The 21,706-nt window shown below is 37.8% G+C and overlaps 1 protein-coding gene across 2 annotated transcripts; it reads left to right on the forward strand.

Moving 5' to 3' along the window:
- The first annotated feature begins 2,422 nt into the window (after positions 1-2,422).
- Positions 2,423-3,684, forward strand: LOC142529133 (calmodulin-like protein 3). 2 transcript variants are annotated; one of them, XM_075634553.1, is made up of 3 exons: positions 2,423-3,163; positions 3,278-3,313; positions 3,447-3,672. In XM_075634553.1, exon 1 carries the CDS (start codon positions 2,683-2,685, stop codon positions 3,151-3,153), a length of 471 nt encoding a protein of 156 aa, XP_075490668.1. In that variant the 5' UTR covers positions 2,423-2,682; the 3' UTR covers positions 3,154-3,163; positions 3,278-3,313; positions 3,447-3,672. The 2 variants fall into 2 exon arrangements, with proteins under 2 accessions (XP_075490668.1, XP_075490667.1); XM_075634552.1 differs by lacking the exon at positions 3,278-3,313 and having other exon boundaries at positions 2,425-3,163; positions 3,447-3,684.
- Positions 3,685-21,706: the final 18,022 nt, after the last annotated feature.

Here is a 21,706-nt window from a genome sequence, read left to right on the forward strand (position 1 = left end):
CATACTAAAATAACAAAGAATTGGTCAAATGGTGAGTTGGCATATCAATGCTTAATCAACTAAGGGTGGCCGACACAATAAAAATGAAGGGGGAATGTTGTTTAGTTGATAAATTTTAATACCTTAAGAGCCTTACCTATCCCTTAAATAATTTAGTGAATTAATTCCCCTAATTATGGAACTTAAATGAATTTATTTTCTACTCACCTCAAGTAACTTAATTAATTCCTTGAACTTCCTTATTAACTTAAATCAACTTACTTGCTAGTAAAATAAATCCTGGAATATTTTCTAAATCTTAAATTTATCTCTAAACTCCATCTCCAGTCCGGCCTCACTGAAATAACTGAAAGAATAAAATTAAACTGCTAGCTAAAATAATTAACTTCAAAGAAAAACATTTAAATAATCATGCAATGAAGTCAATTAAATTCAAAATATTAGAATTATGCATGGCTCGTACGTAATCTAATTTACGGGTTCTACAGGGATCCTAGGTTGTTCATGGGTTCTAATTGGCTTAATTTGGGTTGAATATGGTTTAGTTAGTGTTATTAAGCTTTGGTTCAAGTTTGGTTAAGTTTCGAGTCAATACGAGTCAAAACCGGAACGTACGTCTAAACTTAAAAAATGATTTGGAAAATTAGTCGAGGGACATAATTTTACGTCTAAGGAATATTTATGGGAGTGTTTTAAGGTTATATGTTAAGTTTGAAATGATTTGGGACGTCGTTTCGAGGTCTAAGGATAAATATGAAAAATTATGCTTATAGGGGTAAAACGGTCATTTTAACATGAAAAGTTTTAGGCGTCATGGCAGTGCCCTGAATGCTGTAAAATATGTTAATATGATGATTTTAAATGTTTATGAAAATTTATGATGAAACGTTAACTCTAAAAGATATGTGGCATACTTGGTTTAAATGAAAAATGATTATTTTATGCATGAATTTTGTAAAGTGATGAAAATATGAAATATTGTAGGAATTGAAGTAATTGTGACTAATACGATGATACGATAATACGATGAATATGTAAGGCCAATTCTCAGTTGACGGGTGAGATTGTCGCTGATGTCCCCGCCGCCCAGTACTATGGTTATACGTAGATGGATCCATCGATCTTCAGCTAATACGAAAGTCACAATTAACGATCTGAATTCAACGAAAAGGAAAACGTAATGTATATAATGAAAATGAATATGTTCATGATGATACGAAAAATGTTTAAGTTTATGCGTGTTTATGAAATGTTATTTTAAGTAAAAGTATTTTCACTGTTGCATGTAATTGTATACGTATTACTTGCTATCAAGATTATGGTTTGCTGAGTCTACGTGTGATGGTTACAGGTGATCATCATATTAATGTAGAGGGAGATCTTGATGGTTGATCTTACTGGACTGAAGGTGCACATAACCCGAGAACCAACGCTAGTTTTTCGCATTTATGATTTAAAGTTTATGTAAAAGATTTTTATAAATATTATGATTGATTTTGAGTGATTTTTTAGAGGTTGGTAGTGTTAGTATATTTTGAAATATTGATAGTTTAGGTTTGGCAAAACGGTTGACGGTTTCATGTTTTGAATTCTTCTTTTGAGTTTCAAATATAGTTGGTTGTTTTAATTTAAAATGATGTCAAAATATTATATATATATATATATATATATATTTATATACGTATCGGCCGAATTAGGAGTAGAAAAAAAAATTTAGTACTTTTTAAGAAAAACGAGTAGTGGACGTTTCACTGTGCCAAGTCCTCAGGCGCACTGGGACGGTCAAAAGTTACCGCCCTAGCGCACCATGTGCTGTCTCGATCATTCATTTGACATCATCTCGTGCTGAGGCGGTCAAAAACCATCGCCTTAGCGCGAAGTCTTTTGTCTCCAATGCTCAATTTCTATTTGTCGTTTTTGAGGGGTTAGAAATACCGCCCTAACGCGACTGTTCTATTCAGCTTTTTTCTTCAGGCCAATTTTCATTTTTTTCTATCCATTTTCCAGCACATTCATAACAAGAGGTGAGCCGTGATCATATGGAGTCATTTAATGACAAATTGAACATACTATAGACTCAACACACAAAAAAACTTATGCAAAAATAAACCCACACCATGCAATTAAGTATGTAACTACGACTCCTATCAATAAAATATAAGAAGAAAGCGAGAGGCATGCGGCTGCGGTGGTGAGAGCAAACGTGCAGGGTTGGAGAGAGCGGGACAAAGTTTTAAATTTACCTTGGAAAGAGTAGTGAAAGTGGGAGAAACGAAACAAATCGTGTTTCCATATTCTCTGGCGCCCACACTAACTGGATGGCAGCATAGATGTTATATATATATATATATATATATATTCTGTACCCTTCAAATGTTATCCATACAAAGTATATATATATATATATATATATATATATATATAATCATTTGGTATGAGCCAGTCATAGCCGGCTTCCCATTTTTCCCTCCACATTTTGCTCACACGCACATATTTTAGTCAATTAATTTCCCCAAAATTCACTCCCAAATCCTCCTCTGCTTGTTGAGCCTCCTGTTTCTTCAATCCCAGTCAAGATTCGATCCATACCATTGAGAATACCTTTGATTCAGCCATTCATTAATTGTTTGCAAATTTCGTCCAAAATCAGTCTGGGGGATCATCGTGGCCGATTGAGATTTGATGAATTGGATGGATCAAACGGAGCTGCGTAGGGTATTCTCAATGTTTGATAGAAACGGCGACGGGAAAATTAGCCGCAAAGAGTTGAGTGAATCACTCGAGAAGCTAGGGATCCACATCCCAGAACAGGAAATGACTCAGATGATCGAGAAAATCGACGCCAACGGCGACGGATACGTCGACGTCGAGGAGTTCGGCATGCTCTACGGAGCCATTATGGAGGACGATGTGAAAGGAGACGACGAGGATGACATGCGGGAGGCTTTCAACGTCTTCGACCAGAACGGGGACGGATTTATCACGGTGGACGAGCTCCGATCCGTGCTCGCTTCACTTGGCTTGAAACAGGGCCGGACCATCGAGGACTGCAAACGGATGATCATGAAAGTCGACGTCGACGGCGACGGCAGGGTTAACTACGACGAATTCCGGCAGATGATGAAGGGCGGAGGATTCGCCGCCTTGAGTTGATCCATTCCTGGTAACTCTGGATTTCACCAAATATATATATATATATATATAGACACACACACAAATATAAAAAAAATCTTGAAAACACGCATATTTGAAACGTTACCGTGTCGATTCTTGGCAGTTAGATTACGCCGTGAAATCAAATTTCATGAGAATGGTATAAAAATGTAAATAATTTGTTCGTTTTTTATTCATTCATTGTTATAAATTTCCTCCATGCGTGTGGAGGAAGATGAAGCTTTAAAGTAAATAACAATTTTTTATATTTTCGGGTTCGAATTTTTTTGTAGGTAATTTCCAGTGAAGAAATGGATCAGATTGGCTAAAACTTGGCAAGCCTTTTTATTTATTTTTCTTTTTTTTTTTTAAATATTTGGGTAGCTTCTTCTTCCTTTTCTTTTTTCTTTTTTCCCTTCAAACAAGGCAGTCTGAATTTGATTCATAAAATGGTGGATGTATTTTGATGTTCAAATTTTAGCCTTAATGTTCCAGTAAATTTGCTAGTGGAATCATTGAAAATCATACGCTCCATAATAAAACAAAATTTAATATGTCCACAAAACTTTAATGACACCGTCTCACGTGTCAAATTTGTAAAACAATTCTCATATTTTATTCGGATCTCATGAATATAAACTTGTGAGACATCTTCACAAAAAACCCATGTGTGATATTTCGAAAATTCAAGTTCCCAATTTTAATGTCGGCCTATCATGTGGTTTTTCTATTTGTTAAAATGTGTTTGGTCGTGTTAATCGATATAACATCCTTCATATTTGTTCAAGTCGGTCGGTTCTAATTTCTCATTAAAAATATAAATATAAATAATACGTCTTGCCTAAGATGCCGAGATTTTAATTACTCAAATAAAAATTTGGGAACCATTTTCATGTGGACGAAATTAGAAAAATCAAGTTTCTAATGTGATCTAAAGAAGAAAAAGATTTTAGAGACTGAAAACTACTGATAATTCTATCGTATATTTGATAAATCAAATAAGAAGATGATGAAGATATATTTATGACAAAATAACGAACATTTCAACTTAGGTAAAATTTTATGAAGTATATATAATATTGTGGATTATATTTTCATATTATACGAGCTATATGGTACATGTACGGGGACAATTTAATCTATGTTTGTGGTTACGTAAAATCCAAAGTTAGCAACTGTTTATATTGTTGTTTTCAATAAAGTTATAAGTTTAAATACATGCATGACACAATACATAATATAAAATACAAATTAAATTATGAATATTGTCGAAGTGAAAGAAATATATAGTTTAATGTCAAGTTCGAAGTATATTTAAAGATGATGAATAAACACTTTAGAAGATTTTGTAAATCAAATTGTATTAGCAGCTTGAGTTAATTTTTCGATCAAACTATGTATTTCGAGCAGCCAAAAAGAGTTTTAAAGTACGGAAACAATTCGATACACTTAATAAGCTGATTATATACATAATCTAATAAATGATCGAAAGCAAAAAAAGTCAATAATTTGTTTATGGAAGTTTGAAGAGAAAGCTTTTACTTTTCTCCTTCTTACATTTATAAAAAGATTTCACAAGAAGATTTGATTGGTAAAACTTTTGTACAAATACAAGTTAGCTCATTTCACAAATCTTAATGAAGCTGAAACTCATAGCAAAAACACAACTTCAATCTGTTCAGAAGGAAGTTTGTAATAGTTATAAACTTCTTATTATATAAAATAACTCAAGCATACAAAGATTACGTGAGAATGAAAAGGTTGTACGAGTTGGTCTTTAATCGATCTGATAGACTTTTAACATGTGAAAATAAGCTCGATATGATAGATCTTTTGAAGATGCTTATGAACTTTCAGGAAATGCGACGATTCGAATTTTTATTTGATTTATTCATTGTACTTCACATTCTGATGCATTCCTCTATTTTAGATGATGGTTCCAATGTTAATAAATTTGAACGATACTCACAATTATACTTAATAGCCAAAAAATCTATCGAGAATGTCATATGTTCTTGTCACTTTCCAAAAAAAATATTTAATCATTTAATACCCTCGGACACTAGCTAGAAAAGGTAGCCAACAATTCTTTATATCTATTGCAAATAAAATCAGATATGTCATCTCAAGATTAAATTCTGAGATGATTGGCTGTAATACGTAGAGGATGTTGAGTCCGTAAGAAATATGACACATATTAAAAGAATAAGCGTGTAGGAATTCGCGACGGCCAAGAAGCCTACCATTTTTTACGAACACTACATGCAGCCTCAAATTTTTGACAATTGAGACGGCATGCGCCTCTTCTTTTTACATTCAGACTCCCGACTTTTCTCATTGATGATATGAGAAACTCCTATAAATAGAAGTGATTGAGGTCCCTAAGCGCACATATCTCATAAGAAATATACACAATCTATAGAGAACGTGAAGTGCTTAGAATGTTTTAATCGGAGGAAAATCAGAATAATTACAAATTATTCAATGGCCGGAGGTAATGCTCGATCTATTTTCGCATATTGATTATCATGTTTATATATGTGCAGAAACATGATTTTGAGAAAAATCTCGAACATTTGGTATCAGAGCCGTGATACCTCTGCCTTGAAAAAATATTTTTTATTTTTTTGAAAATCGGATATCATGAAGTTTTGCAAAATTTTGCTTCTGGGAATTTGCGTAAGAAAAAATGAAACTTGAAGTCGGACATAATAATTTTAAGAAACTTACCTGAGAATTTTGTTTTTGGTTGCACTTTGAAGTTCTCGGCTGAAGTCTTGAAAATTGTATAAAGCTTTTGAATTTGAAAAATAAAATAAAATTTTTAAGTAGCAAAATATTTTCGGAGAAGTTGCAGAAGAAAACTTAAAGAAGACTTCGAAGTTTGCAAATTCATGATTGTGGCAATTGAATTCAGCAGCAGAATGGAAAATTTGGACAATTATTCAGACAAAGCATTCAATATATTAAATTGAAATAAGACCCACACGTCTTCAATTGTCCAAATTTTCCATTCTCTAATTTTTGTCGTTAAACAATGACTTGCAATTGTCAAATTTGTATATGTCCCGTATTAACTATTTTTTTTAATTATTGTTTTTAAAATTGTAATAATAATAATAATAATAATAATAATAAATAATGATTAATATGTTATTAAGTTATATGTATAATTCGGTATACATATATATTAAATAATTTGTACATATTAAAATAATTTCAAATTCGACATAATTTCTAATACATGTTTAGAAATTATTTTTGCATGTTTGATATAATGTCAAATATTATGGATAAGTTTTTGATGTGTACATGAAAATTTAATATTAGGTTTGCATTTATTCTTGAAATTTAAAATACAAATAATATTAAAAAATATAATTAAAAAAATGATACATTAATATTCACATTATGTTCATATTAAATTATATTAAGTTGTTTATAATTTCAAATGAACATATCAAGTAAGATGTGAATATAATATTATAAAATAAAATATTTCAAATGTTCACAAATGAACAAATAATCCTCACTTTATCACGACTTTGATAAAAGAGAAAAACTGATGAGGAGCCCACATTTTCACGTAAATGTGATCCTCACTTTTATCACTACTCTGATTGAAGAGAAAAACTGATGGAGAACGTATTTGTTCATATTAAGTAAAAATGTGAATAAAAAATTTTTAATGAAAATTTTTGGCTTATAAAGATTCACATAAATGTGCGTAATTAAGTTGAATAATAATTATAAGGTAATGTAAGAAAACATGATCTGAGGGAGTTCTTCATAAATCGGTTTAAACTATCTTAACTTGCCACTGGTCTCCATGAGAAATGTTGCTCTGACTAGGAGTTAGGTATTTAAAGGGCATTAGCACTACCTATCTTTTCTGAGAGCACTCTTGGAAAATGTTGATTATTTTATTAAATAATTATTATATAAAGTATTAAACTAAAGCAAAAATTTTGTCCGGTGAACTGTATAATTTTAAATAATTGAGGAATAGCCACATCATCCTTAATTATGAAAAATTATGCATTAAGTGGATTTGGATCACATAATGGACATCAATTGTAATTAATTATATAAACATAATAAATTTTACCCCACATAGATTTTTATTATTATATTTATATAAATAATTAGTTAAAATATCAAATTATATTTTTCTTAATTTACCCAGAGGAGTTAAGGAAAATACATTTTGATAGTTTTATCATAAAGTTACAGAAAAATTTATTGAATAAAAATTTTAGCCCACATGCAAATTTTACGTTACTAAATTTTTAAAACATGAATTAAATTGGTAAAACATGATATTGTTTCAAAATTTTAAGCATATGATATTTTGTGTAGTTATGAAACCTGCGAGTTTTTCTGATATGAAATGTGACATTCCCGAACTAAAGGGCGATAACTATAAAATATGGAAAGAAAGAATTCTTCTTCAGTTAGGGTGGATGGATATTGATTATGCTATACGGAAAGACAAACCATCTGCTATTACTGAAAACAACATTCTGGATGATGTTGATCTTTATGAAGAATGAGAGCGATCTAATCGACTTTGCGTGTAAGGCCCTGCCCCTGTCCTCAGACCCTGCAATCACATTTCTTGGACTCAGACCAGGAACTGTGATTGCAGGGTCTGAGGATAGGGCCTTACAATAAAAGGCGCCTTTTATTGTATGGCCCTGTCCTTAGACCCTGCAATCATAGTTCCTGGACTTAGACCAGCTTGCACTTACTTATCGGACTTCTCCACGCCAGGAAAGTGGAGTTTGTGCCTTCCCAGGATTCGACCCCTCAACCTCCTGGCATATAGGTATATTGGATACAATCCTGGCATATAGGTACATTGTGTTATTTTTGGCCTTAGACCTTCCCTTAAATTGCACTACTTTTTCCTATTTCTTCGTCTTAACCAAGTCGAAAGAAGGACCTTTCTACGTGACCTCTCGGTCTAGCCATAAGCTTTTTGACGAGGCTCCTCTTCATGTGAAGGATTGGAAAAAATACTTCTTCTTTATCCACCCCCCTAAAGATTTGACTTGTTCCACGGATTGGTAACATACTTTCACCAAGCCTAAGCTTTCCAAAGGCTACAAGAAAGATAAGACTTATCTGCACATAATGAGTGTACTAGGAGATATATGCTTTAGTATTCCCCAACTCTTATCTGAAGATCTCCTGTGCCATGCTGGGTTAAGTCCAACAAAAATTAAGCTGAAGGAGAATGCTGGTAGATATTCTCATCTTTTAACAGTTCTTGTTTCGTTTTCACTTATTATGTTCTTTGATAACATTCTCATCTAGTTCATTGTTTTTGTTCGCGGGTACTAGAGTCATGAATGACGTATTGCTCCGTGAGGCTGTGAAGAAGAAGGCTGGGGATTCATCCTCAGCACCCAAGAAGTCAGTCATACCAGCAGTCAAGAAATAGATAAAGGGAAATTGTTCTACATTTAAAAAGAAACCTACTGGCTCACCCAGCACCGCGAAAAAGAAGAAGACAGGCTTATCCTTCTCCATCCAGAAGCAAGCCTCCTCCCCGCCTCCTCAAGCTGAGCCCCCGCCTCATTCCTGGCAAAGTGAAGACGTCTACTGATCCCAGTCCATCAGTCCGACATAAAGGAAAGCGCAAAATCTCCGAGATCTCAATCACATCAGCCTCTTCCCCAGAGGTGTCTAGATCAGATGATGAGCATCCTTCTGGGCCGGCAATACATCCTTTTTATACCTCGGAGTCAGTTATCGTGGGCCGAGGCCCTACAAACATAGCTCAGAAGCTACTATTTCAGCTTCCTTCCCACACAGATGTAGCTTTCTTAAGTTCACTGGGATGGTCTAATTTAGCTCGTCGGACATGCAGCAGTCTTACCGAGGTATATTTCTACTTTCAAACTTTAACTTGATATTCGATATATGATTGATATTTTTCTTGTTCTCTCACTTCTGTCTTCTTTATTCAGTGCAGCATGTATCTTAGGGAGTTGATTGAGCGCGCCGACGTTATCATGTCTAATGCTTGCCACAATTTATGCGAAGGTAAGGCTCTTCGCGACCAACTCCAGGTGACCATAGACGAGGCGAAAGCGACACATGCTAAGGAGATTTCGGAGCGATGTGACGAGCTTCCAAACTAGAAATAGAAGTTTCAGCAACTGACATAAGGCCAAGCAAAAGAGATATACAATCTGCAGGAAGAGTTAAAGAATTCCCGAGATGAAGCGGCACAAGTCCATAGGGACCTTAAAGACGCCAAGGTGAAACATGTTACAGAAGCCTCCTCATTCAAGGCAGATTCTTCAAGTCTGAATAATTCGACGAGATTTGTGGTCCTAAAGCTTATCATTACTTGGAGGTGGGTTTCGAGGGTGCAGTCGACCTCTTCAAGTCTCACAGCTACCCTCCGCCAGGCGCTCCCACTGCCTTCATCGACATCGAGGATTTCATAGCGAGTCTCCCTCCTGATCCTTAGGCTGTGCTCATTTACTTATGCTTTTTTCTCATTTACGTAGATGATGTATGCCTTCAGGCAGTATTTTTCACGTATTGTATTGCTTTATTTTCCGTATTATTATGCGACTGGATTTTATGACGCTTATATTTAATTATCTCCTTTTGCGCACTTTTGATATGTACGAAACTTGCTTTATGCCCCATTGAGTATTTTGCGTTTGAATTTACCGCTTTTTCCGAGTTTATCTCTGATGATTTTAAACCACTAGGGTAAATAAAATCTGCAGAGTGCGAACTTACCGAAGCTCTTTCCTTCTAGTCACATAATTTCTTCTACAACACTTAACTTAGTAAATAAGATATAACTTTTGTTCCACCTCTCCTTCTCTTCCACTAGGCACATCCTAAGTAGATAATATATGATTTTCAATCTCTTCACCACTTCTCTGTTATTAGCTGCAATCCAGATAATAAAAACTCCACCTTTTCACCCCTGACACTTAGTAAGAAGGCTATAAGAACTCCACCCCTTCACTCCTAACTCCTCTACTAGGCGAAGCCTTAACAGAAAAATAAAAATTTCTATGCCCTCATCCTCTAACTCATCTGCTAGGCGATGCCTTATTAGGAAAATTTGATTTTTCCTCTCCCAAACTTTGCTCCACTGTTAGGCGATGCCTTAGTCAGAAAATTTGATTTTTCTTCTTCCCAACTCTGCTCCTCTGCTAGGCGATGCCTTAACAGGAAATTTAATTTTTCTCCTCCACTCTGCTTCTCTACTAGGCGATGCCTTAGTAGGAAAAATTTATTTTTTCTCTTCCCCAACTATGCTCCTCTTTTAGGCGATGCCTCTGCAGGAAAATATAATTTTTCTCCTCCACTCTGGTACTCTACTAGGCGATGTCTTAAGAGGAAAAATTAATTTTTGTCCTCCACTCTGCTCCTCTACTAGGCGATGTCTTAGTAGGCAAAATTTAATTTTTCTCCTCCAGTCTGCTCCTCTACTACGCTATGCATTAGTAGGAAAATTTAATTTTTCTCCTCCACTCTGCTCTTCTACAAGGCGATGCCTTAGTAGGAAAATTTGATTTTTCTCCTCCCCAACTCTGCTCCTCTGCTTGGCGATGCCTTAGCAGAAAATTTTAATTTTTTTCCTCCACTATGCTCCTTTACTAGGCGATGTCTTAGTAGGAAAATTTAATTTTTCTCCTCTACTCTGCTCCTCTACTAGGCGATTCCTTAGTAGGAAAATTTGAATTTTTCTCCTCCATTATGCTTCTTACTAGGCGATGCCTTAGTAGGAAAAATTAAAATTTCTCCTCCACAATTCTGCTCCTCTGCTAAGAGATGCCTTAGCAGGAAAATTTAATTTTTCTCCTTCAATCTGCTCTTCTACTAGGCGATGCCTTAGTAGAAAATTTTAATTTTTCTCCTCCCCAACTTTGCTTCTCTGCTAGGCGATGTCTTAGCAGGAAAAAAAAGTTTTTCTCTCTGTCATAATACAACAACATGCATGAACTGAAAAAAAGAATTTTATTTTATTGAATTGCAACTAATTAAATGGGAAAATTCAAAGATGAAATACATCACCCATAAAATCAAGAAAGAAATTTCCTAAGGTGGTAAGCATTCCAGGGCCTCTTCAAAGCCTTGCTTGCGCATTCTCCAAGTTGTAGGTTCCAGAATTAAGCTTTTTGATCACTTTGAATTGACCCTCCCACTTTGTGTCTAAATTTTCTCTCTGCTCTTCCTGTACCTTCCTCAGGACCAAGTTGCCTACCTGGAAGTTTCTCTGAATGACCCTCCGATTATAAGACTGTGCAATGCGATTCTTATAAGCTTCCATGCGAATGCTTGCGGCCTCTCTCTTCTCTTACAACAGATCAAGGTCAGTGGCTTGTCTCATATCATTATCTTCATCATAAAACATCATCCTCACCGATTCCAATCCAATCTCAGCCGGGAGCACCGCCTCATTACCATAGATTAAACTGAAAGGAGTTTCTTTGGTTCTTTCTCTCGAAGTGGTTCGGTAAGCCCATAAGACACTTATAGTTCATCCACCAAATTGCCCTTAGCCTTGCCAAGTCAAACCTTTATACCCTGCACCAGCGTCCGATTAGTCACCTCCACCTGTCCATTACTCTACAGATAAGCTACAGAGGTAAAGACTTGTTGGATCTTCATCTCTTTACACCAGGCTTGGATCTTAGCTCCTTGGAACTGTCTTCCATTATCGGATATCAGTCTCCTAGGCACCCCGCATCTGCACACTATTTTCTTCCATAAGAACTTCAGGACGTCATTCTCAGTTATTCTAGCCAAATGTTCTGCTTCAACTCATTTTGAAAAATAGTTGACTGCTACCAATAGAAACTTCTTCTGAGCGGGAGCTATAGGGAAAGGCCCCACAATATCAATTCTCAACTGGTCAAAAGGACAGGCGGCTGTGACAGTCTTCATCAACGTGGCTGTCCGGTGATGAAACCGGGCATGATGTTGACAACTATCACAAGACATCACTAACTCTTGGGCATCATGCAGCACTCAGGGCCAACAATAACCGGCGAGCATCACCTTCCTTGCCAACGCATAAGCCCCCAAATGATTTTCACAACATCCCTCATGAACTTCTCGGAGCATATAATCAGCCTCTTGATAACTCAAGCATCGAAAATGCAGCCCCGCAAAAGACCTTCGATACAACACTTCTCCGACTATCACATAGCGCGAGCACTTTATCTTCAGCTTACGAGCTTCCATAGGATCATCAGGAAGCTTTCTCTCCTTCAAGTAATCAGTTATGACAGTCCTTCAATCATCGTCTTCCTGTTCCACTGTAGGCGAACTCGTGGGAGGTGTGAGTTCGACTTGGAATACCACATCTCTAGTCTTCCAACTTCCCATTGTTCCAGTCATTTTGGCTAGAGTGTCCGCCTTTTCATTTTCTTTCCTGGGAATTTGTTCAAACGTGACCTCGATGAATTTCTCTCTAACTCGGTCCACCTCTTGGGCATACTCGATAAGTTTTTCATCTTTCACAGCATATATTCCCTTCATCTGCTGCGCTACCAGCTGTGAGTTAGAAAAAACAAGAACTCGGGTAGCTCCTATGTTTCTGGCTGCTCGAAGCCCTGTCAACACAGCCTCATACTCTGCCTCATTGTTGGATGCTCGAAATTCCAACCTCATGGCTAACTTCACCTCCTCTCCAGCTGGCGAAATCAATATTATCCTCACCCCACTTCCATCCTTCGAAGAGGAACCATCCACATACACCTTCCAAGTATCCTCATTCTCCTGATGCATTGTCTCAGCCAGAAAATCGGCTAAGGCTTGCACTTTGATAGCTACTCTTGGCTCATACTGGATTTCATACTCTCCTAGCTCACTAGTCCACTTAACCAAACAGCCAGAAATATCTAAATTAGTTAAGATCCTCCCCAATGGACTGTTGGTGAGCACCACAATTGGATGAGATAGGAAGTAAGGTCTCAAGCGTCTCGCCGTAATTACTAAAGCCAAAGCCAATTTTTCCAACCCTGAGTATCTTATCTCTGCCCCTTTGAGTGCATGTTAAACATAGTAGACCGACTGTTGAGTTGATCCCTCTAGCTTGACAAGGATCGAACTCACAGCTCCCTCGGTGGCAGATAAATATACCCACAAAGGCTCACCTGCTACCGGTTTGGCCAGGACAGGGAGCTCAGCAAGGTACTTCTTCAATTCTCCAAAATCCTTCTCGCAATGCGGACCCCATTCAAATTTTTTCTCCTTACGCAAAGTCCAGAAGAAAGGTCTTAGAGCCCAAAATCAGTACACGTAAAACCCGTGCATTTATTTAAATTGCTAAATTATTTATTTAGTTTTAAAATGATTTTTTTAGCGATGCATAATGGATTTCTTTGCATTATTTTAAATTAATACATGTTTATTTGATGCACGTTAAAATATTTTTTTGAGTTTTATGTTTCAGGCGAATATTCGATACGGGATCGGGAAAAAAGACCGGTGACGATTTAGGTAATTTACGGAAATGTGGTATTTTATTTCAAGTCAAGAAAATTAGTATTTTAAAAGGTTTATGAAATTTTAAGCATTTTAAAGTATAATTTAATTTATTAGGTGATTTTAATATTTTAAACTTTTAAAGTTTATCGCATGTGTATTTTATGTTTAATTAAAGAATTTTAGTAAAGTTAGTATTGGTTTAACATTTTAATTAACATGTTAATTAATTAATTAAGCAATTTTATTCCCCTAATTAACTAAAACACATGCACACACACATTCTCACACACACATACACGCACAAGCACACAAAATTTCCCCTTGAGCTTCCATTTCTTTTATTTGAGAAAAACCTAGTGTTCTTAGTTCTTTCAGCAGCAGTCACCTTCCCTTTCAAAATTTTCAGCGAATTCACGTTCATTTTCTTCAAGTTATCATGCCGCAAATCATACCGGATCGGCCCTCGCATTTCTCCGCTTCGGTATCGTCGTGTCATAAGTTTTAAAGAATAAAGGCATGTATATTCTTTTGCTTTTGCATCGATATTGTCATACTATATGTTTTGATGTTTATTGTGTACAAAAATCCATGTATGTTATGCAAAGTTTGAGAAAAAAATGGTTGGATCGATTTTGAAACGATTTTTAGATCTTAAAAATCGAGTTTGCTGTCATTTTGATTACTGTGCATTTTCGTCTGATTTTCCTAGAAACCTTTCAACATATAAAACGTAGTATTATTTGATACCTTCGATTTGACAGTAAATTTGTAATTTTTGGACATGAAACGAGTGAGTTATGATCATTTTTGTGGGACTGCTCAAACCGTGACGTCGTGAAAACGTGTTCTTTATTCGTTCTTGAGAATTGTTTGTTGCATGATTCATTGGGAATCGCCGGTTGATCACTGCGGCATCTAGATGTGTTAATTGGGATGTTTGGATGATTTTTGGTGTTTCGTTTTCTGTCGTTAGGTACTTGGTTGCATTAGAAGTCGTATGAAGCGTTTTGATGTCAAAAATTCGTGTTTATGGGTTTTTTAGGGTTGTATGTTGTGCGTCGTTGTTTTGGGGAAGTTGTGCGAGTTTGAATCATTGTCATAGAGTCCTAAAATGGGTCTTGTTGCATTGGTTCGAGGCGTTAGGGTGTGGCCTAGAGTTTGCATCAAGATTGTTCATTTGGGATCGAGTTTGCGCATAGTTAACAACCCGGCTTTCGGAAGCCTCGCACCGTGGCGCTACCCTTGTGGTGCCGCAACACTAGAGCTGCAGCCCTGCAGTGCCTAGGCGCTAGGTAGCGCATCAATGTCCAGCGCCTAGGCGCTTGTCCATGATTTTTAAACAACTATTTTAGGTCCATGTCTTCCATGTTTGGGGAAATGTTCACACTTCATATAGAGATTGTTTCGGGGTTTGATTTCATGGTTTAGTATGATGGTTAAATGAGGTCAAGTCCCTGGAGATTTAGAATGTCATAATTCAATTGTTTATTTCGATGGTGAGCACGACTATTACGTCTAAGTTATGAAAATTAAGTGCATGAAATTGTGTTAGTATGTGCAGCAGTGGCCCCAGGCGAGATCTAACGAATCTCTCAACGCCATGTAAGTATGTTCGACGTGCAAAAGAAAATGTTTATGTTTTTTAGGTATGCGATATGTCTTGTGACCAACTATGAACGGGTTTGGAAGCTGGAGAACGTGTCCGGGAACCTCTCCACCCGGTAAAGCATGACCGGATTTAGATCAGGATTGTAAAGCGTTAAAGCATAACCAGGGACCAATCCACCCGGTAAAACATGGCCAAGGATCTCATGTGTGTGGTAGTGGACATCCCTGCCGGCCCAGTATTGTGGTTTAGTCTGATCATGCGTATTTATGTATGGGTCACTTGCTTTGAAACATATCTCTAAGCAAAATGATGATGTTTATGTATGTCTAAGTATGTATGATGCAAGTATGTTTATGAAAAATTTTACGATATGATGGCACGTCTATGTTTATGTAAGTACGTTCAAGTTTAAGTATGTACGCTCTACTTTAAAATGCATGTGATTTTATTATGTATTATTTGCTATGCTCAGTTCATACATGTTTAGTATTTAGACTCACTAGACTTGATCGATGCTGGTGAGGACGAGTATGAGGAGACGAGAGGTGGGGACCAGTGAGCTGGCTTGGATTGGACGAAGGCTAAACCCGAGGACCGTTTACATTTTAAGAATTTTATGCATGTTTCAAATACTCTGATTTTCATGAGATTATTTTACGTTGTTTAAAAAAGTACTTTTTTCAGACTTTGTTGTTAATCTTTTTTTTTATTTCAAATATTTCAGACGAGTATTTTTCGTAATTTCATAGATTATGATTTATTTAAGAAAATTTTTATTTTTTCGCAAATTTCAAGTAGTTAAAAAAATTACGGTACGTTACAACGGTAATCTTATGTGAGCGGACCGAGATAAACCTTGCCAGCGTAGCAATCCTCTATGTTAACTTTTGCATCTCATTGGGTCCTCGAGGAGAAACTATATCTTGGATAGTTCGAACATTCTCGGGGTTAGCCTCAATCCTCCTCTCTGTTACCATATAACGTAAAAAATTCCTACCCCTCACCCCAAAGATACAGTTCTGAGGGTTCAACTGTAGCTCATAGGACCTGAGGGTGGAAAATGTCTCTACTAAATCAGATATGAGCTGGGTTGAGTCCTTTGACTTCACCATGATGTCGTCCACGTACACTTCGACATTCCTTCCCACATGCTCATACAATACTCTATCCATAAATCGCTGATACGTGGCTCCGGAATTTTTGAGTCCGAAGGGCATGATCACGTAACAGAAAGTTCCTTCAGAGGTAATGAAACTCACTTTATCTTGGTCCTCCACAGCAAAGGGTATTTGGTGGTACCCCTGATAAGCATTCAACATGTACATATATTGATGTCCAGCTATGGAGTCCACCATCTGATCTATTCGAGGCAAAGGATAACAATCTTTAGGGCACACCTTATTGAGATCTCTGAAGTCCACAAACATCTTCCACTTCCCTGAACTCTTTGGAACTAGGACAACATTCGATAGCTAAATCGGAAATTGCACTTCTCGAATGTGCCCAGCCTCAAGAAATTATCCCACCTCTTTTCGTATAGCTTTATCTTTCTCAGGCCCGAATCGTTTTTTTTTTACAGGGCGAACATTAGCCAAGATGTTCAACCGATGCTCTGCAACATCTGGAGTCATCCTGTGAGTTCTTGGGCCGACCAAGAGAACCCGCTGAGATTAGCCTGTAAACAAGTAACGAGTTCTTCCCAGACCCTTGGTTTAGGTCAGGGGGTATTCTGAGCATCTTCTTTTCGGGCCCAAATGCTATGATCTCCGGCTCCGCATCCATCACCTCCTGAACCTCCTTCCTTACCACGGGCAACCCGATTCTTCCCCTCTTTACCTCTTCCTTCACTATTCCTTCATAACACCGACGCGCAACTTTCTGATCTCCGCACAAGACTCCAACCCCCTTTCCCATAGGAAACTTCAGCTTCTGATGATATGTAGAAGCTACAACTCTAAAATCTTTTAGGACTGGCCATCTCGGAATTCCATTATACGCTGATAGGGTGTCCACCACAGTAAATGTTATCATCTTTCTTACCCGCTGAGGCTCATGCCCCAAAGATAGAGGAAGGACAATCTGACCCAACGGCATAATGACATGTCCTGCAAACCCATACAGAGGAGTAACGATCGGCTCGAACTCAAATCCTTCAACCTTCATCAGATCCATAGTGCTCTTGAACAAGATATTCACAGAGCTCGTATTATCAATAAAGATCTGTGCCACATCGTAATTGGCAACGGTGGACGTCACCACCAAGGCATCGTTATGTGGAGCCACCATGCCTCGGAGGTCTTCTGATCCAAAGCTGATGACGGGATCCTGGGGTAAGTCCGCACCCCTAGATATCTCGAAGTTCTCCAACCTTCTCCCATGTGCTTTCCTAGCTCGTACAGAATCTCCATCAGTAGCACTCCCCGAGATCATATGAATCATTCCTCTCGTAGGATGGTTGTCCTCATTCATTCCCCTCCTCGGTTCGACCGGCTCCTGAGGGACATCTTGACCTCGACCTTCCCTTCTCTGTTCCCCAACTCTCTGATTTATCCATGGAAGGCCTCGACCTCGCCTAGAGGATGGGCGAGATCTCAGTTCACTCCCGGATTAGAATCCTTCTTGCCTGCCCAGCGGCAAAAACCTAGCACTGCTATCCCCCTTTGCAACTTCTCCCCCCTCTCCCTTGATTCCCTCACCTCCATCACCTTATCTCGATTCATATTCAGAGGAACATGTGATGAGAATTATCCTCTACCTCTAGTTTTGTCCTCTTCCCTTTCACCTACACCTCTCTTCTTTCCTCCTCTCTCTGCTCCCTCCACTCTTCCTCCCCAAGGCCGTTGCTCCATTCTCTTGTGCCGCTGGGCCTTCTCTAGATTTACATATTTTTTTGCCGGAGCTAATAGATCATCATAGCTCGACGGAGGTTTCTTGACCAGTGATTTGAAAAACTATCCTCCACCTAGTCCTTGTGTGAAGGCACTTATCATGATATCGGTGGTAGCTGCTGGTATCTCCAGCGCTGCACCATTGAAACGCTGGATAAATTCTCACAAAGTTTCAACTTCTTGTTGTTTCATCACGAACAAGCTCATATAATTTTTTTGATGCCTTTTGCTGCTAGAGAATCGGTGCAAGAAAACCGTAGAAAAACCCTCAAAAAACTTTCTGGAGTTGGGCTGCATTGTGTTAAACCATTGTTGGGGTGACCTCACCAGCGTGCCCAGAAACACCCTGCACCTGACTCCATCTAAATACTGATGCAACAGAGCCTTATTCTCAAATGTCCCCAAGTGTTCTTCTGGTACAGTATGTCCGTCATATTCTCCCACCTTTGACTGTCGGAAATTTGGAGGAAGCCCTTATTCCAAAATGACAAGTGAAAAAGGACTTCCTCTCTTGGGTTCAGGCGCTCTGCTTCCCAGCTGCTACCTCAACATTCATATTTCCTTCCACATCTCTCGTATCTCAATATTCTCCCCACTTGGGAGGAGCTGTGTCTCTTCAACCCTACTCTGGTGGCCCTCAGCATTTTCCGCTCGCTCCTGGCGAGTGGCTTGTCCTTCAACAAACATAGACTCTTGGTTCCTCTTCATGGCCCGTCTACTGTCTTGGTAATAAATTGGCCCAACTGTTCCAGGGTCAAGTTCCCCACATTCTCATTGGGACGGGGTTTCTCGGCCCTTGTCTCGTGACGAGGTTGTTCAGCTCTTGCCTCATGATGAGGTTGTTCCTGTCTCGTCTCAAGACGAAGTTGTTCAGGTCCCATCTGAGGACGCAATGATACTGAGTTAGTTCTTCTGCTCCGTCTCCTGCCTACCATCTCTATGTCTCAACTCCAAATTTCTCACAGACATCGCCAAGTCATACTCACTAAAAATTTAGGGTCCGATTCCAGCAAGTGACACTAGTCTAGACGCATGCTTCGAATTTTTCCTGAGCCTGAAATCATGAAGAAAATCGTTAAAAGTGGGCCGGGAGGGTGTCCCGGCGTAGCCCCTCCGATGCTCAAGTCAGAGACTGAGGATATAAGTGGAGAGCAGCTATGATGCTGCTGAAAAATAATATAGTGAATGAATGAACTGAACACTCAAACCTGATATTTATAGGATAATACCTGGCCCGTGATGGGCCCTCCACCTTGGCTGGGGATGGGCCAGGGGTCCCAAATCTGGTTTGGGCCTAACCCTAGTGGACCCATCTATGGGGTATCAATATTATATTTTGATTTTATATATTTACGAAAGCATAGTGGGTCCTGCAAGGGTGAATGGTCTTCGTGCTGGACTGTAGGATGGAGGGCGTGGTGGCGACAAGGTGGCCTGGTCGGGTAGCACAGGCTCTCCATGGATGAAAGGGTGCGTTAAGCGCTCGGACAGCAACATGTGATGGCTAGGGCGTGACCGAGGGCAATTCCGTTCCGACGTCGGGCCACGTGTGAGGGCTAGCGTATGGCCATGGGTTATTCCATTCTGACGTCTCATTATTCTTCGAACACTCTTGGGCACTCTTTGAAGAAATGAAAAGAAAATTTACAAGAATAATTATTTTTAGGCGCCTGACAAGTGCTCGTGATTATTTTTTGAAAAAAGTTATTCCAGGTAGTCCAGGTCCATGTAGAAACTTTTTGACGATTTTTAATGTATTTTGGCGAAGTTATAACTATTTATTGAAATATTTTATGTATGGAAGTTTTTAAATGAAATTTTGACCAAATATTTCCGGGTGTTAGTTTATTCTTGAGGTTTGAGGAATTATAATTTTTGGAATATTTATAATATGATTTTTCGAAAAGTGTACGTGAATAAGTATTTTCATGCGTTTAAGTTTCTTTTTTAGGAGAAGAGTAATGCATGTCTTTACACACACACACACACACACACACATATATATATGTGCGTGTGTGTGTGTGCTTGTTATATTCGTAACAGCTTGTTGAGGCCCTAAGCTCACTATATTTTTTTGATGCAGGTGAGTAGAACTGAGTACTTGCAAGCGATGATGGGTGGCTTGGTTTGGAAAGCACTTACCCGAACCAATTATTTTTATGCAAAATATCTTAATTTTATGAAGTACTTGACATAAATGATTTCCCTTGAGTTCATCATTGAGAGGAATATTGTTTTCTAAAGTTATATTGAGGCTTATGACCTATTATTTTCGAAAATGGTACTGCAAATTTTTATGTTTTTAGAGTCGTATTTTCAGCCCTTTTAGTTGTTTGGATGATGAATTTCAGTATTTTTACGATTTATGAAGATGATATATTCAAAATTAAGTATTTGGAATTTTCTGAGTTTGAAGTGGTATGTTTTGGCCGTGTCTAGTCCAATTAAAAAATATGCATTAGTTGTTAAGAAATTACTGACGTTACAACTTGGTATCAGAGAAAGATGGAAAAGGCACTAAGTCTGTAAGTTTATGTCTACAGACGTTTGATTAGAAAGGTAAATGTTTAAATGTTATTCTAAAGGATTTTTGAAAGTTATTCTATGATATATGAAATTATATGATCACTTGTGTCGGTTATATGGTGGGAATGGACTGTAAGTTGACAGATAATGGGAAAAATTTGCAAAATAACCTCGGTCAACTATTTTTTTAAGAAAATGACTTCCTCGTGTGTATTTGAAATACACATGAGGAAGGTCATTTTTTTAATTAAATAGTTGACCGAGGTTAAAAAACAAAATACCCCCAGATAATGTTAAGAAGAGGATGTACTACGAGAAACCTAATAACATGAATGAAAAAGAGAACAACAGAAATGGCAATGTTTGCAAGAATTCAAAAGAGCGGGTTCTGCCAGGGATGACCTAGTTGTTTCAATAGCTAGTGGTCCAGACAGCGCAAGGAAGAAGATAACTGGCAAGCAAGGGCATGGCCCCTGAGAACATGCTAGAGAGATTCAGGCACAACCAATCGAAGGAGTTTGCTGGAACCACTGATCCAACGGAGGCTGAGGGGTTGATCAAGTCTCTTGAGGTAATAATTGCTTATATGCAGCTTGGTACCCCAAACAGAGCATAGTGTGATATTCACATTCTGAGAGACGACGCTAGAATCTGGGGGCTAGGCTGACTTTGAATCTAGACACTCTCACATGGAAAGATTTCTATATTTCTGAAACGTCCACTAATCGTTTTTCTTTAAAATGTAAATTTTTTTTCTTTCCTAAGCTTTCATCTATGCATTCGGCCGAAAACAAATATATACATATATAAATATTTTGCTCCATTTAAGAATAAACCAACCAACTAATTATTTGAAAATTTAATCCAAACATGAAATCGTAAACGTCATCAAATCTAAAACTAGAATTTTTCAAAATAAAGTATACTCTTAAATTCTCTCAAAAACACTCAAAAGCATAAAAGTCATAAAATCTTTAAAGTAAACTTAAATCATAAACGTAAAGCGAAAAACTAGCAAATGTCCTCGGGTTATGTGCATCATCAGTCCAGCTAT

This window comes from Primulina tabacum, chromosome 16 (assembly GCF_025594145.1).
Source record: "Primulina tabacum isolate GXHZ01 chromosome 16, ASM2559414v2, whole genome shotgun sequence".
In the NCBI taxonomy this organism is placed as follows: domain Eukaryota; kingdom Viridiplantae; phylum Streptophyta; class Magnoliopsida; order Lamiales; family Gesneriaceae; genus Primulina; species Primulina tabacum.